Source organism: Gymnodraco acuticeps, unplaced genomic scaffold (assembly GCF_902827175.1).
Source record: "Gymnodraco acuticeps unplaced genomic scaffold, fGymAcu1.1, whole genome shotgun sequence".
NCBI classification, from domain to species: domain Eukaryota; kingdom Metazoa; phylum Chordata; class Actinopteri; order Perciformes; family Bathydraconidae; genus Gymnodraco; species Gymnodraco acuticeps.
The window spans coordinates 386,314-401,815 of NW_022990341.1; the positions used below are offsets into that span (position 1 = coordinate 386,314).

Here is a 15,502-nt window from a genome sequence, read left to right on the forward strand (position 1 = left end):
AAGTGAAGCTATGATCCAGTTACATACATCACTGTGAAAAGGGCCTTTCTGCATAGGGAATACGTCATATACTGTACTTTTACATTTACATTTGTATGATTGTCATACTCTAAAGTAGAAGATCTGAGTCAATCCACTGAGAGAACATCTAGTTCGACTTTAACAACCCTGCTCTTCTGTACTCTTGTATTTTGTGCCTCACATTTCCCGCTGACAGAGATGTATGGTCCGGCCTCTTAATGAGCGCAGAACAGACACATTAACCTTTTCTCCGGCTGAAGGTCCACAGACGTGCCGCTACAGATCTCATTACTTCAGAGGGAGCTGTTAACAGTGAGAGCATGGAGGACTCTGACATTCAGCTCAGCACATATCGTCTCCATTTTCATAAACGTACATGTCTTTTGTTGCATTTATGTTGAAAGGTAGTCTTTTTTTAGGTTTGTCCTGTACAACTTTAATATTAAAACAATGATTGATGTGTGAAAACCTTTGATGATGAATTAATACATTTTTTAACGAGAAAACTCAAACTTAACCATTTTTATATTCAACATTGTTACGTCGTTTTTTGTAGACAAAAATAAAACCAACAAGATTTTGAAGCTCTGGTGAAAGTACACTTAATTATTAAACATCTATAAATTAGCTCTGGTTCTCAGGTCTTAATCTCAATGAGACTGCCTGACTAAAGGTTATTAAAGAAATAAACTAAATAATAAACAGACCTAATGTAAGAATATAGACATGTTTTTTCTCCACTTTGTATCTCTTTAATATTTATATTTTTTGAGTTTCATGCTGTAAATCATTGAAGATGGTATCTTGAGCTTCAGAAAATAGGCATGCCTATTTTTTCTACCAAACAGATATTACATATTGTAAGATAAGATAAAATAATTCTAGGAGGAGCTCCAACAAGCCGTTTAGGACAGAGAGTGAATACACAGAGATGCTGTGAGAAACCAACGTGAGTTTGGAACATTGAACAATGTAAATATATTCTATAGACTTCAACAATGGAATTATGATCAGTGGAAATGGCCATGACATGGGACCTTTAAAGCAATTCCACTGCACCCTCACCACTAGTTTTACCTCATTCAGTTGCAGTAAAACACCAACAATTAACAGCACACATTTAATTGAAATAGTACACTTTTTATAGGCTTGTAACCTGACATTATTTAGTTTATTCCCACATTTTAGCACAGTTAACACACGTTTTTGTTGACTTCAAGTTACCGTGGTTGGGCTGCAGTAGTTCCTTTCTAAAAAAAATAAGAATTTCCACCATATTTTAAGTATCAGGCATTTTTTTTTTTATAGCAAAAGTCAATTTCTCTGAAGTTTTAATAATTTTTTAACAACTGAAGATCCACCTTTTTAATATGGCTTTTATTGATTTGTATTTAATTCTTATTTTACCATTTTATTACCTTCTGTCAGTATTAAGTGTGTTATCAAAAAGCTATGTGTTACTCTGTTTAAATGGGAAGGGAGGGTTACATCTTTTTAAATGTTTGGTTTGTGAAGCACTTTTGTGTATATAAATAAACTTTGATTTGATTACTTGAAACAGAGTATTCCAACACTTTATATGAAGTAAAAGTATTTCTTCTACCTGGATTTGGGTCACTCTGAAAGGCATAGTTGCTCCTCATTAAACAAGTTTTTTTTGCACTGAAACTGATTTCAACCCTTTTTCCTGGACAGTGTCACATGTTGAGGGTCTTTAAAGTGCAGCGGGGTCTCACCCTGCTTCAGATCACAGACAGCAGGGGTTGAGGGTTAAAACGGTCCTCTGCAATCCTCATGGTAAGTTTCTCCTGTTCCCATCAGACATGAAATCTGAAGGACCTCAGCAGGTAAGATGTGTAATGATCTGTGAAATATCTGACGTGGTTTACATGCTGAGGCTGAGCTGGAGCGTATCGTCGTTGAACAGAAACATCCCGGTTCAGGTTCTCGAAGAATGTGAAGCTGCAGGTTTACCCTCCTCTGCATCCAGTGAACAGACATGGTTTGCATGTGGGTTGGTAAATATTGTGTGTTTCTGCACCTGTTAATGGTAAAATAAAGCTTTATTGTCTCCCTTAGGAGACATTTGTCTTGGGCATCGAGATAATACACATAAAACATTCAGGTCAATCAGTCATAGATACAGGACAGAGATCACATATCACATGGCAAAGAAACAAACAAGAAACATACAGGTACAGCACTTTCCCTATTGCATTCATACATCATCAAATATTGCACTTTTCCCTATTGTATTTTTACATAAAAAGGAAGCTGGGGTGGAGCTGGGGTGGAAGCTGGGGTGGATGCTGGGGTGGATGCTGGGGTGGAAGCTGGGGTGGAAGCTGGGGTGGAAGCTGGGGTGGAAGCTGGGGTGGAAGCTGGGGTGGAGCTGGGGTGGAAGCTGGGGTGGAAGCTGGGGTAGAAGCTGGGGTGGAAGCTGGGGTGGAAGCTGGGGTGGAAGCTGGGGTGGAGCTGGGGTGGAAGCTGGGGTGGAGCTGGGGTGGAAGCTGGGGTGGAAGCTGGGGGTGGAAGCTGGGGTGGTGGTGGGGTGGAGCTGGGGGTGGAGCTGGGGTGAAAGCTGGGGTGGAGCTGGGGGTGGAGCTGGGGTGGAGCTGGGGTGGAGCTGGGGTGAAGCTGGGGTGAAGCTGGGGTGAAGCTGGGGTGGAGCTGGGGTGGAGCTGGGGTGAAGCTGGGGTGAAGCTGGGGTGGAGCTGGGGTGGAGCTGGGGTGGAGGCTGGGGTGGAGCTGGGGTGAAGCTGGGGTGGAGCTGGGGTGGGAAGCTGGGGTGGAAGCTGGGGTGAAGCTGGGGTGAAGCTGGGGTGGAGCTGGGGTGGAGCTGGGGTGGAGCTGGGGTGGGAGCTGGGGTGAAGCTGGGGTGGAGCTGGGGTGGAAGCTGGGGTGGAAGCTGGGGTGAAGCTGGGGTGGAAGCTGGGGTGGGCTGGGGTGAAGCTGGGGGTGAAGCTGGGGTGGAGCTGGGGTGGAAGCTGGGGTGGAAGCTGGGGTGGAAGCTGGGGTGGAAGCTGGGGTGATGAAGCGGGGGTGAAAGCTGGGGTGGAGCTGGGTGAAGGCTGGGGTGGAGCTGGGGTGGATGCTGGGGTGGAGCTGGGGTGAAGCTGGGGTGGAGCTGGGGTGGAAGCTGGGGTGGAAAGCTGGGTGTGAAGCTGGGGTGGAAGCTGGGGTGGAGCTGGGGTGAAGCTTGGGTTGAAGCCTGGGGTGGAATGCTGGGGTGAGAAGCTGGGGTGGAGCTGGGGGGGAAGCTGGGGTGGAGGCTGGGGGGGAGCTGGGGGTGAAGCTGGGGTGGAAGCTGGGGTGGAAGCTGGGGGTGGAGCTGGGGTGGAAGCTTGGGTGAAGCTGGGGTGGAGGAAGCTGGGGGTGAGAAGCTGGGGTGGAAGCTGGGTGGAGCTGGGGTGTGAAGCTGGGTGGAAGCTGGGGTGGAAGCTGGGTGTGAAGCTGGGGTGGAGGGGGGAAGCTGGGGATGGGAAGCTGGGGTGGAAGCTGGGGTGGAGCTGGGGTGGAGCTGGGGTGAAGCTGGGGTGGAAGCTGGGGTGGAAGCTGGGGTGGAAGCTGGGGTGGAGCTGGGGTGGAGCTGGGGTGGAGCTGGGGTGGAGCAGCAGCAACATGAAACACAGCAGCATAGCGAGGCAGAGGCAGGAAGACCTGGCAGCTTAAATAGAGCGGCATGTTTAGGAGAAAGTGTTTGGTTGGTTGTAAGAGGGACGAGGTGCGTCACGTGTTCATGTATGATTGGCGCTCGAGTTGACTGCCTGAACTAGCTCACTAGGCTTCGCCCCATTTGTGCATGTCTGTATCTAGTAAGCCTATCAAACGTGCATCTACTATAAGAAACTGATGGCATATTATGCAAAAGGTGAGAGATTCAATATATTTACATGCATCAACTCAAAGGTAGCAACACTGTGAAGAAAGATCTACGGTTTAAAAACTCTCATACAACAACAATCCAAGTCTCATGTATCCTGCTGTATGCTCTCTACTTCAAGAACACGTGCATTTTTACAAATTCTTAAAACAATTTTGCATCAACATAATTACACGGAGGAGTAGTGTCCCTGCAATCTGAGACTGCTCTTCTTGTGGTCAATAATAATGTATTTCCCACGGCTTTAAAAGATGCTGAATCTAAGTTTCCATCAGAGTGAGGCAAATCTGACTTTTCACATCAACTGTTTTTTTATCAGCTGTTTAAAGCTTTTGTTGTCCTTCCCGCCTCCGCGTATTGACTCTGAAATCTTTACATTTCTAAAACCCTTCCTGCCGAGTCGATGCAGAGCTATTATCGTCTCCCTGCAACAGATCTGTGATAAAGCAGCCTCCTCTCAGTCCACATGGCACTTGACTCAAAATCAAGCAATCTGGTCCAATCCTGGGCTTTTTGTCCCGCAGATCCATGAAGTCAGCGGGGCCCTTTCCTATTTTAAGATGGACAAATGTATTTGTTGCCATAGCAAAGTTTCCAGGGAAACCAATCAGTGACAGACGGACCCAAAATAAATAGGAGAAAGAGAATTTCATTTGAATGAATCCACTCAGGTGCTCAAATGCCAGGCTGCATGTGCTTTTTAAGGTCAACCCGTCTTATTATAGCTTTTATAATGACTTACAGACTCAAGCTCTGTGCAGTCGCTGCAGAGCGAGAATACACATAATGTGTCTCTTTTGATGAGCTGAAAAACACAGTGTCATCATGGCTTTAATGCAAGGCCTTATTCATGGAGTCAACATTGGGGGGGACCAAAAATTCAATCAAAATTTGAATACAAATTTCCTGCCATTCTAAAGGAAAATATATAAAAATGCACTAACAAATGGGATACTTTAAAACCTGTTAAACCCCATGCCCCTGCCTGTGGGGGCAAAAAACAACAATATTAACGAAACTGTGTCTCAGGCTTGGGCGTAGGAAGCATCCTCAATGTGTGTGGGACAATTTGACGGGGGGTGTGGGCAGGTGGTGGACCTAACCTCCTCTAGGGGGGTCCGGGGGCATGCTCCCCCGGGAAGATTTTTTTTAAATGTTGAAGTTAAAAGCATCAATCTGGTGCACTTTGAGAGCAACATTAGGGACTAAATCTATGGATACATCTCTCAACACCATATGAAACAGAACTGAACAGATTTACTTTTTCTTTATGCATATTTTACAAAACAATCCCCTTTAAACTGTAGTATGAGTTGGAATTATTTCATACCTGTTATTCTCTTATTTTGTATTATTATAATGATCATATAAAGGTGTGCCTTGGAAATATTTGTTTTGCATCAATGTTGATACAGGGTACTTATTATATGTTATAGTTTGGATTCCTACAGCTTTTAGTCTACTATCCCATCATTCAAAGGTGGTTTTCACTGTAAGTAATGGTTTATTTTTTGGACGGACACTATAATTTACACTTTTTTACTATGTTCAATCTGAATTTACTTTAAAAACATCTATATTGACTGACTTTTTCTACATCCAACTCACAGGTTTATCATTGCTTTGAGAAAAAGAGTATTCATTTACCCCTTTTAGAAGTGAAGATATAGTCAATTGTTCTGGGAATGTCATTTTCGAGCCTGAGACCTGAAAAACAGGCTTGGGGCTTAACTGGTTAAAATGTTTTACCATAATGTCTAATTGTGCATTGTATTACATCACCCTATTTTATCTAGTTTAGCTTTTCTTGTTTCGTTGTTTGTAATGGCAAAGATTAGGGATGAATAAAGTACATCATAATCATATTAAAGCATTTAAATCCATAGAAAGGTATGTGCCACGCAATTTCAGTAGAAATAGGAACACTTTATTGCCCTTTTGTTTTGTTGAAATACTATTTCATAATAATTGTAGAGTATTTATTTAATTAATTCTGGCGCCTTTGGTATTCCACAGATGTCACACATCAGTTTTAAATCTTTCCACACTCTACAAATGACAAAAATAAAATAGAAATAATCCACATGAATAAATTGCCCACCAAACCCTGGCTAGCAACTGAAACCAGCTAGCCCACAGCTAGTTAGCTACTATTCCTGAAAAGTTTGGTTTTAACATCAGAACTACATGTTACTTACACAAAGAAGCTAAACCGGAGGGTTCATTAACATTACCATTACGAAATAAAATAATTACTTAGATTACTTTAGGGCTAACTAGAAAAGATACCAGAACTGATGGAGGGCAAATTAAAACATGACTGACCTGCTTGGAGCATCAAGCTAACTGAAGCTGGACTCAGACGTGCGACAGCTAAATACACCCCCGGGTACAAAATAAAGGTATGCATAAACAAACAAGGCGGAACCAATTTACATATGAAAAGAATAGATCATTTTGGTGAAGTTCACAATAACAGAAAATAAAGATTTTCAAGTATACAAATATCCAAAATAAAAAAGTCATAGAATAGCAATTTTATTTTAATAAATAAAATGTTTTTGCTATTTATTGGGGGGGACTTTTTGAGTGGGGAGATACATTGGGATGTGTCCCCCCCAATGTATATGGTGAATTCGGCCCTGCTTTAATGGTTTCCTCCATAGAAAGCTACAAAGTGAGAGTGCCGTGTGAGATTGAGTGAAATCAAATAACAATGTTTTTACCCCTGGAAAAAGAAAACAAGATGACTTGTGGTTGGGATATCCTTGTTTTTATACCCACGTTTCGTGACACTTGCAGCACATAATGTTCACAAAAATTAGGTGGTTAAAACCTAACCTAACCTACTTCAGTAAACGCAACAGCAGTGAAATACTCTGTGACACGTCAGTTCACATGTTTACTCCTAAATAAAAGTACACAGTTATTGGCTTTGAAATATACTCAAATCACCCAAAGTAAAAGTACTCAAGATGTATGATTGGTGGCAGCAGCTCAGTCTGTAGGGACTTGGCTTGGGATTTAAAGGGTTGCTGGTTCAAGTCCCGATTGGACCAAACAAAAGGAGTGTGGACTGGTATCTGAGGTGTCGGTTCATCTTCTGGGCATTGCTGAGGTGTCTTTGAGCAAGAAACCAAACCTCCCAAATGGCACCGGAAAAACCTGGAAGCCACTTTGCTCTGACACCTCTCCATAGAAAATATGTATGTGTTGTGCATATCTGAATACATGTGTGTGTTTGTACTGTGTGTCTTCAGCAGCAGAGTGAACAAAGGGTTGTATTCTTCTTCATATTGGCTCTTATATTGTACAATGTGCACATTTGTACTCTAAGTTCCCCATCTCTGTGTTTGTCATATGGATGAAGTAGAGAAGAAATTACAATTTGTCTTCCTGAGTTGTCAAAGAATAAAGTTATTTTGAAATACTCAATGTACAAGTACATCAAGCTAATTCTAAATCCTCTGTTGATTGTATATACTCTGTTACTAAGTAAATGTATACAGTACTGTTCCTTTAGTATGAATATATAAATATATTGATATCAAAATACACGTCAAGTACCAAAGTAAAGATTGTCTTGCCTTCATTTTCAAATCATACAGTTAAATGATATGGTTATTATGTCTTATATGTCGTCACAGCTGGTAAAGGTGAAGCTAATTTTTATACATATGTATACTGCTGCTGGATGTCTTAACCTATAATTATGTAAACTTGTATTTATTATATATTCTATTTGAGCTGAATCTGTAAAGTTAATAAAGCAGTCAAATCATTTTAGTGGAGCAAAAAGTACAATATTGTCTTAAGTGTAGAAGAAGCATAACGCATACAATATTAAGGCAAGGTAAGGTATACGTTTATTTATGTAGCACATTTTCAGACACAGAGCCAATTCTTTACAACACTTACTAATAAGACACCAGAAAGGAATACAATAAATAACCATAATGGAATAACAGATTCATAAAAACCATGCATAAAAGAGATACAGAATAGTCTAATATAAGTAACTCTAAATGTACTTCAGTAAATCTTTTTCCCAGGTTCACTTTGTGACTGGATCTGTGGCTGCAGGTTAAACATGTAACCTGTTAGATTCCTCTGATATGTAACCAGTATGTTTTTGTCCACTTCTCCTGGATGGAGCGCAGTTTGATCTCATTGGTCAGCTGCAGCCTGAGCCGGATATAAAGCCCGGATCTCCGCAGCAGAGACCGACTGAAGGCGCAGAGCAGCGCCGCGCAGCGCACAGCTTACCGTGGAGAAAATACCTGTTGCCACGGAGCGAGTGGACTAAGACGAGTTAGTGTCTTCTGTGAGTATTTTATTAACACATTTCTGCAGACAGGAGCAGCGAGTTGGATCAGATTGCTCAGAGACACGGGGTGTTAGAGGTTTTGGAAAACGGAGGGTTGCGTAATTGGAGGAAGACGCTCCGGCACCTGTTGAATTTAATATCCGTCTGTAACTTTTATTGAACGTTTTCTCCAACTTTTATGATTAAAACTGATATATCAATATGATATAAAGAAGGGGGATATACTCTGTGGCTAGTTAATAAATATAAATGTGATTTAATTATTTCGAATCGACCATAAAGTAATTTCTTCTGATGTATTTTTTCTCCATCTCATATTGTTTAAGTATAACAGAAAGCCTCATGACGTTGAATTGTCTTAGTTTTAAGAATAAAATGCATGCAAAAAAACAAGGTACCATCATTATTTAATGTTTAACAATCATGATAACTAATGAAGAATTATATTTACAAATATCAAGATTTAAAAATAGGAAAGAACCTTTTTTGTTTTGTATTAATCTATTCCAAGACTGGCTCTATATTTACTCTAACAATTAATAAAGCCACTCTGCCGTCTAAAATAAATTATGACTGTTTTTATATTTAGTTAATATTGTAAAACAGTTGCATTCTGGTTGGTTTTGTATCATTTGTCTCTTAAAAGTCTTCCCAACGCTGCCTGTATCTGTTAGATCCCTTAAATGTAATAAGCTGAGTAAATCAGATCACCAAAGAGCCTTTTTGAAGATTAAGTTTCACAGCATCTGGAGTCAATAGCGTTTCAAGTTCAGTTTGCTGCAGCTGCAACATTTCCTGTTTATTCTGTCTTAATCCCTCAAATACTTTCATCATATTGTGCATATCGTCAGAGCTGCAACACCTTTATTTTGATCCATCTTCTTCCTGTGGATTAACCCTCTGATCCTCTACTCCCTCCCTCGCTCCTTTGTGTGTTATAATTGCAGACTCACCTGACTGCTCTCCACACACCCACACCTCCCACAGTCCGGTGGGACCATGTGGGTTCTGGATAAGATCCGCGGCTCGGTGGAGACCAGCGTGCTGCGTCAGGGCGATAACGCAGATAGGAAAGGCGTCCCCTACAGCAACGTCCTCACCCCGGACCAGATCCCGGACTTCTTCATTCCTCCGAAGCTGGTCAGCGGCGCCCCGGAGCCAGAGCTTCTTCAAGTGAAACCCAAAGAGACTCTTCAACCTTCAGCAGCGTTGGAGCAGAGTAATGGCGGCGGCAGGAAGATCAGCAGCCCGAGGAGTCCCCGCCTGGTGGCCAAGATCGCCGGCGACACCAAGAACCTTCTGCGAGCCGCGAACCGCCACATCATCCAGATCGAGAGCGCGGACGATGTTGGCGACACCAACGCAGACCCTCAGTCGCAAACCGCCATGTCCCTGCCTTACGTTCCCAAGACTCAAACACCGTACGGTTTCGCGACGTTGAAGGAAAGCCCTCACACTCGCCGCAAAGAGTCGCTTTTCCACTGCGAGCTCAGCAGCCCCATCTCCTCCCCGAACACCCAGAGGAGGACCCACGGGAGGAGCAGCGATGCGGGGAACCATCTCAACCCCGCCGACTGCAACAGCTCCCACATGAACCCGTACCGCTACTTCAGCGGAGGCGAGAGCGACACCTGCTCCTCCGCAGAGTCCTCGCCCTTCAGCTCTCCGTTGCTTTCCCGCTCGGCCTCGCTGCTCAAGATCTTCACGCAGGAGACCCAGGCCAAAGTCGTGAAGGTCAAGCGGACGTTCGCTCGCCATAGCTCCCTCTCCACTGATGAGTGCAGCTCGGCAGAACCAAGCCCCAACATCCAGCGGCGGCTCCACGGTCCTTCCTTCGGTGGGGCTGGGCTGTCGGACCACCATCGGGAACACACCGTCAACCTGCACAAAGGTGGGACGATGAGGATCAGCGCCAACTACGACGCCGGCACCTCCCGCCTGCTGATCCGCGTTCTGGCCGCGGAGAGTCTCTATGACAAGCACTTTGACATCAAGAGCATCAACTGCTGCGTGTCCGTGTACCTGAACCCGGGAAAGATGCAGAAGCAGAGGAGCAACATCATCAAGAACAGCCGCAACCCGGTGTTCAACGAGGACTTCTTCTTTGACTCCATCAGCGCCGTGCAGGTGAAGAAGCTGTCGGTGAAGTTCAAGGTGGTGAACAAAGGCACGAGTCTGAAGAGGGACAACCTGCTGGGGGAGCGAGAGGTGCTCCTGACCAAGCTGCTCTCCGGGGTGTAAAGCACCTGGAGGTCAGAGGGGGGGGGGACACAGATTGAACGACAAATTAGATGTATGCACTGGTTTCTACTCATACTACTGTTTTTATTCCAATATATGTAAACAGAGTGGACTTTACGATGAAGAAGAAGTATTGAAATAGAGACTTTCTTTTTACACCAGTCATCAAAGGAAACTTGATGTAAGGATTTATGGTGTTGGACGTTTCCCTGGTTCCTTCTGCTCATTAAACCCAGCCTGGCTCGACAGCAGCAGATGAATTTCACAGATGAAAGCCAACCCTCTAGCCCACTCCCTTGACTGGTTCAAAGGTTGCACAACATCTGTGCATCCATCGCTGCCCTGCACTACTGTGTTCCTCGTGGTGTTTATCATTCTAATGGGACATAAATCCACAGCAGCGCAGGATGTGAAGCTACACTATCTGCGCGGCGTGTTCGGCACAAAGATGCTTTTGTGAATCAGAGCTTTGAAGTGGCACTACATCCTGATGTGCAAATGAACCTTTGATCCCAGTCCTCCTGCATGGGTGGGCGTCAGACAAACAATAGGCACATTTACATGCAGATCTGAAAAATGATTATAATGCAAAGCCCTAATTGCCACAATCTGTCAGTATAGTTATTAACGGGATGAAGAGTTCCAGGAAATGTCTAGGTTGTGCCTGTTATTTTAACAAAGCGTTAAAGTAAAGGTTCCCGCAAACACACGTTTTATTTAAGTCAGTTGTTCTAACTTAAATGAATTGTGTGAATCCTTGAGGTGTAACTTACTTATAAGTTCAAATCCTGCATTGTTTACTTCCTAGTTTGCTTTGAAGCGATCGTCTCCTTGACAGCATCTGTGGGTGCATTGATACGTTTTGAATTTAGCAGAACATTGAAAAACCAACGATAGAATGAGGATTGCTAATTGAAAATAACTACGTTTATTTTTCTTGAAACCTGCGCAGGATTGTTTTACCCGTTTTATCTTCCAAGTTGTATTACAAGCTAAATACAAATAAAAGGTTGCTACTCGTGCAACATTGAGAGACTCGTTTACAAACTAGCTAATTTCTATTGGAAACAGGTCCAAATATTCTTACCGCCCTTTGTATTTTCTATAAAATCTAGGTTTTCAAAACTCATTGTCCAGAATAAGTTCACACAGGCTGGAGGAATCTGGAGCTGAAAGGAAGAACATATGATAAACGTTCCCTCATTTCAATTTCAGTTTGGCTGATGAGATATTTGGAGCCTTTTGAGGAACCTGTGAGCACGATCCACTGCACCCTGTCACGAAGGCCTCATTCACTGTGGGCACCTTGATTAAATCTCGTGCAACCAGGCAACGAGCTCTCGCCTCGTCTTCACTCTGCATTCAGACCGGTTCCATAACGCCGTCTTATTCTGCACAGACTCACAGTCCAAGATGATTACTTTAGTTTCCCTTTTTTTCAGGCAGTCACGCAGCCTCATTGAAATCTGCCTCTCCAACCTTCTTCTCTAAAGCACTTCACATATTTCCAGTTGTTGGATAATTTTGATCTCAATGGGACAAGAAATTAGCTGATTAAAAAGCTACACTTGTCTGTCATGTAAAGCGAATTTAACAGTCGGCCATTTATGCAACCAGTGCCGCTGCCTTAGTCCCAGTATTGGCAGATACAGTACCTGTGTGCATGTTAATGTATTAAATGTCTCATATGAGAATAACAGAGCACTGTAGTAACAGTTGCATGGCACACATGTCACTGACATACTGGTGTTTGCATGAAATGTTCAAAGTGTGATGAAACCCTAAAGCCTTACGATGTATATGTGTGTGTGAGAATGAGAGAAAGTGTGTGTGTTTTGATTAGCATGACATTTTGTCCTATGTTTTCTATGTACGACATGTTTTGTAAAATGCTTTTGTTGGATTTGTACTGTATATATATCTACATAATGTACTAGCTTCTACGATTGTCAGCCAATTATGCACCAGCGAGTGAGCAGTGATCATGAGAGGCATTTTAATTACGCCTGTTTCAACTTTAATTACGCCCAAGGGGAAGAGGTAGAAATGTCAAGAGTCAAATAAGGAAAACAAGGTAACGAGGAAGACAATATTGAGTGTTTTGACGTAAAAAGCAGCTCTTTGGATTATGAGAGCAGACAGAAAATAAATCAGAGACATCACAGAGATGCAAATTACTGAGGCGCCTCACACACAAAGAGCCTTTCTCTCACCTGGTGATTGTCGCTCCCTTGTAGCACTGTTGTTGATATGCTCTCTCTATATATTCGTTATACACAGTGAAACTGCTGGTCGGCTTTGTTTTGGTGTGAAAGTCAGTGATCTGTTTCCTGCTCGTACAGTTATAGCATGACTAACATACTTCAGTGGTGACTTTCAGTGGATTCATATCGTGCAGTGGTGAGTCCAATGTGCTCTGATTCTAGATGAAGATTTACTGCTGACACAAATGTTTTTTACACCTGAAATATTGTTGATTCAAATAGAGTTCTGTTTTGTATTATTAGAAACAATTGCTTATGTGGCTTATCATTTAATAGAATGGAAATGCAGAGAGGAAAACAATAAACAGTAATCTGATTACCTCTGCTTACATATCTGAAGTCATATTAGGAGGTTATATCAGCGTTACACCTTTTTAAGTCTAATGCGTTTCAATCACAATGAAGACTGACAGATGGAAGAAAGGGGCCCTATTCTGCTCATTTTCAGGTTCAGGTTCATATTTGTATTTAGTGTCTCTACTGTGACATGTTTCCATGCTTTAATGTTAATGCAGCACCTCTTTTCACCCTCTGTCTGAAACCAGAGCCCAGTCTGCTCTGATTGGTTAGCTGGCATGCTCTGTTGTGATTGGTCAACCGCTTAGGGATGTCCCGCCACTTAGCTTATCACGTACAATGTGTTGGAGCGCTGGCCAATAGGAGCGTGGGTGTTACATAGTGATGTCACTATTTTACGGATGTAAACAAAGAAGTCCAATTGAGGCGTTTCAGGCAGGGGGGGGGAGTGTGTCGGAAACCCCCAAAAGCATTACATTTGACAACTTTTGTCAAAACATTGGATTTATTGAATTGGTTTGTTCACTTCTGATTGCTCTGTGGATAGATTTTAAGCTGAGCCGGAGGTTTACCACATATATCTATACATATATTTAATAATGTTAAGAGCAGATTACTCCTGATAAGCACACTTGACTGCTTCTGAGAAAACACACATAAAAAACAAACGGTTTAAAAATGATGATGATTTTGATTCTTATCACTGTTGGGGAAAAAAGGTTTTGCCATTGGAAACAATGTTGTTGCAACCAAGAAAAATGATCCTCTGTTTGAGTAGACATTTCATTTCTATTGTACTTTCTACAACAATACTGAAATAATATGCCTACCTGCACCTTTAAAGCTAATTAACAATGCACTATATTGGGTGAATTAATTAATACACACTAAATTATAGCCTTGACACAATTGTGTTTTCAAGCCCCCTAAATGTTAAGACTAGTTACCATTGAATTTAATCTGAAATGCAATTCAAGATTTTGAATTGCAGTTTAATTTGTTACAATTCCAACATTACATATTTCTGTTGTTAAATTTGAATAAAAGTCACATATTTTTTGTTATCATTTTGACAAATAAGAAATAAATTGTTGATATTTTTATTAGAAACTAGTCAAAATTGCATTATGGATCATACTGTCAGTGGGCTTGAATACTAACGAGTCAAAAAGCAATTGTTGATGCAATTAATGCTCCTGATTACATGTTGAAATCTTTGCAGGTGTTCTGATATTGTAAAATGTGGACGTGTTTGTCAAGCTTACAACCAACAAAGCAATCAGGATTCTCCCTCTGAGAAACGTAATGGTAACGAACCAACAAACAGACACCATTATTCCCAGAGTCACGAACATTGTGTGGTCAAAACAAGGTTGTTTATTTAAAATGTTGATCTTTGTTTGGCAACGGGGGAATTACAGGAATCACCTTTCCTGTCATCCTGCTGCTGGGAAATCCGCTCGTATCTCCGCACTCAATAGCTGTTTAATTGAATAGGGAGAGACTTGACTGATAACATTTAAAATGAGAATTGAGTAAAGTGTGAGTGCCGCTGTGTGTGAGAGTGATGGATGTTGTTTTTCATTGACGTTTAAAATATATTGTACATAGGCTCGAGTCTGAATGTCTTGGCAGGATCTCTCTGAAAAATGAAAAGTGCTTGTCCTTTACTTGACACCGAAATCTTTCATTTATTTCCAGACGTAGATGAAGACGCTGTTGCTGTTTTCTGTTGTGAGTCTGGATTGTGCAGCTAGATCCCTTTTTTTTACTGTGATGCTACAACCTCTGACTGTCTGCTTGTATACTTGTGGATGTGAAAAACTTTAATTAAAGGAAAAGTTCTACAGCATCTCTGCTTATGTCATTTTTGTATTCGAAGTGTCACGATTTCCAGTACTATCAATAATATGATATGTATGATATATGCTGTTTTGGTCAGTAATATACTATCATATATATATATATATATCTTTCATTCAAGATGTGTTTATAAATGTGGCCCTTTTTTTTATTATAAGGATAAACCAAAGGATTAAATGTTGATAAATGTGCAGCAGAAATGATCACACTTTTTACGTTACATAAAAAAAGTTGTGATGAATTCGAGTTGCATTACTGTATTCGCCAATAATGAAAGAATAGATCTGATGAAATGAAATCAGATGTATTGGTCCGTAATAACCTAAAATCACCAGATGTGAAATCCTCCCTTTTCTTATGTTACGTTATATTTTAAAAGAACTGGTCAATTACAAAAATGCTTTGTCCCAATGACAAGAAAAGGATGGCATTTGTAAGACACATGGTAAATCAATCGTTAAGGATTGTAAAATGTGTGATGAAAATATTTTTCAAAAAGTCAGAACACATATTTTTCGAACAGAAAATACAATTTAACGTTATGGTAAACAATAGTAATGAATGATCACACATAACTATCCAAAAACAATATATATTGAACAGAAA

At 41.7% G+C, this 15,502-nt stretch overlaps 1 protein-coding gene across 1 annotated transcript; it reads left to right on the forward strand.

Annotated features, from left to right (window-relative positions):
* The first annotated feature begins 6,525 nt into the window (after nucleotides 1-6,525).
* LOC117550890 (C2 calcium-dependent domain-containing protein 4C) lies at nucleotides 6,526-14,885 on the forward strand. The gene is made up of 2 exons (XM_034223462.1): nucleotides 6,526-8,228; nucleotides 9,179-14,885. Exon 2 carries the CDS (start codon nucleotides 9,231-9,233, stop codon nucleotides 10,470-10,472), a length of 1,242 nt encoding a protein of 413 aa, XP_034079353.1. The 5' UTR covers nucleotides 6,526-8,228; nucleotides 9,179-9,230; the 3' UTR covers nucleotides 10,473-14,885.
* Nucleotides 14,886-15,502: the final 617 nt, after the last annotated feature.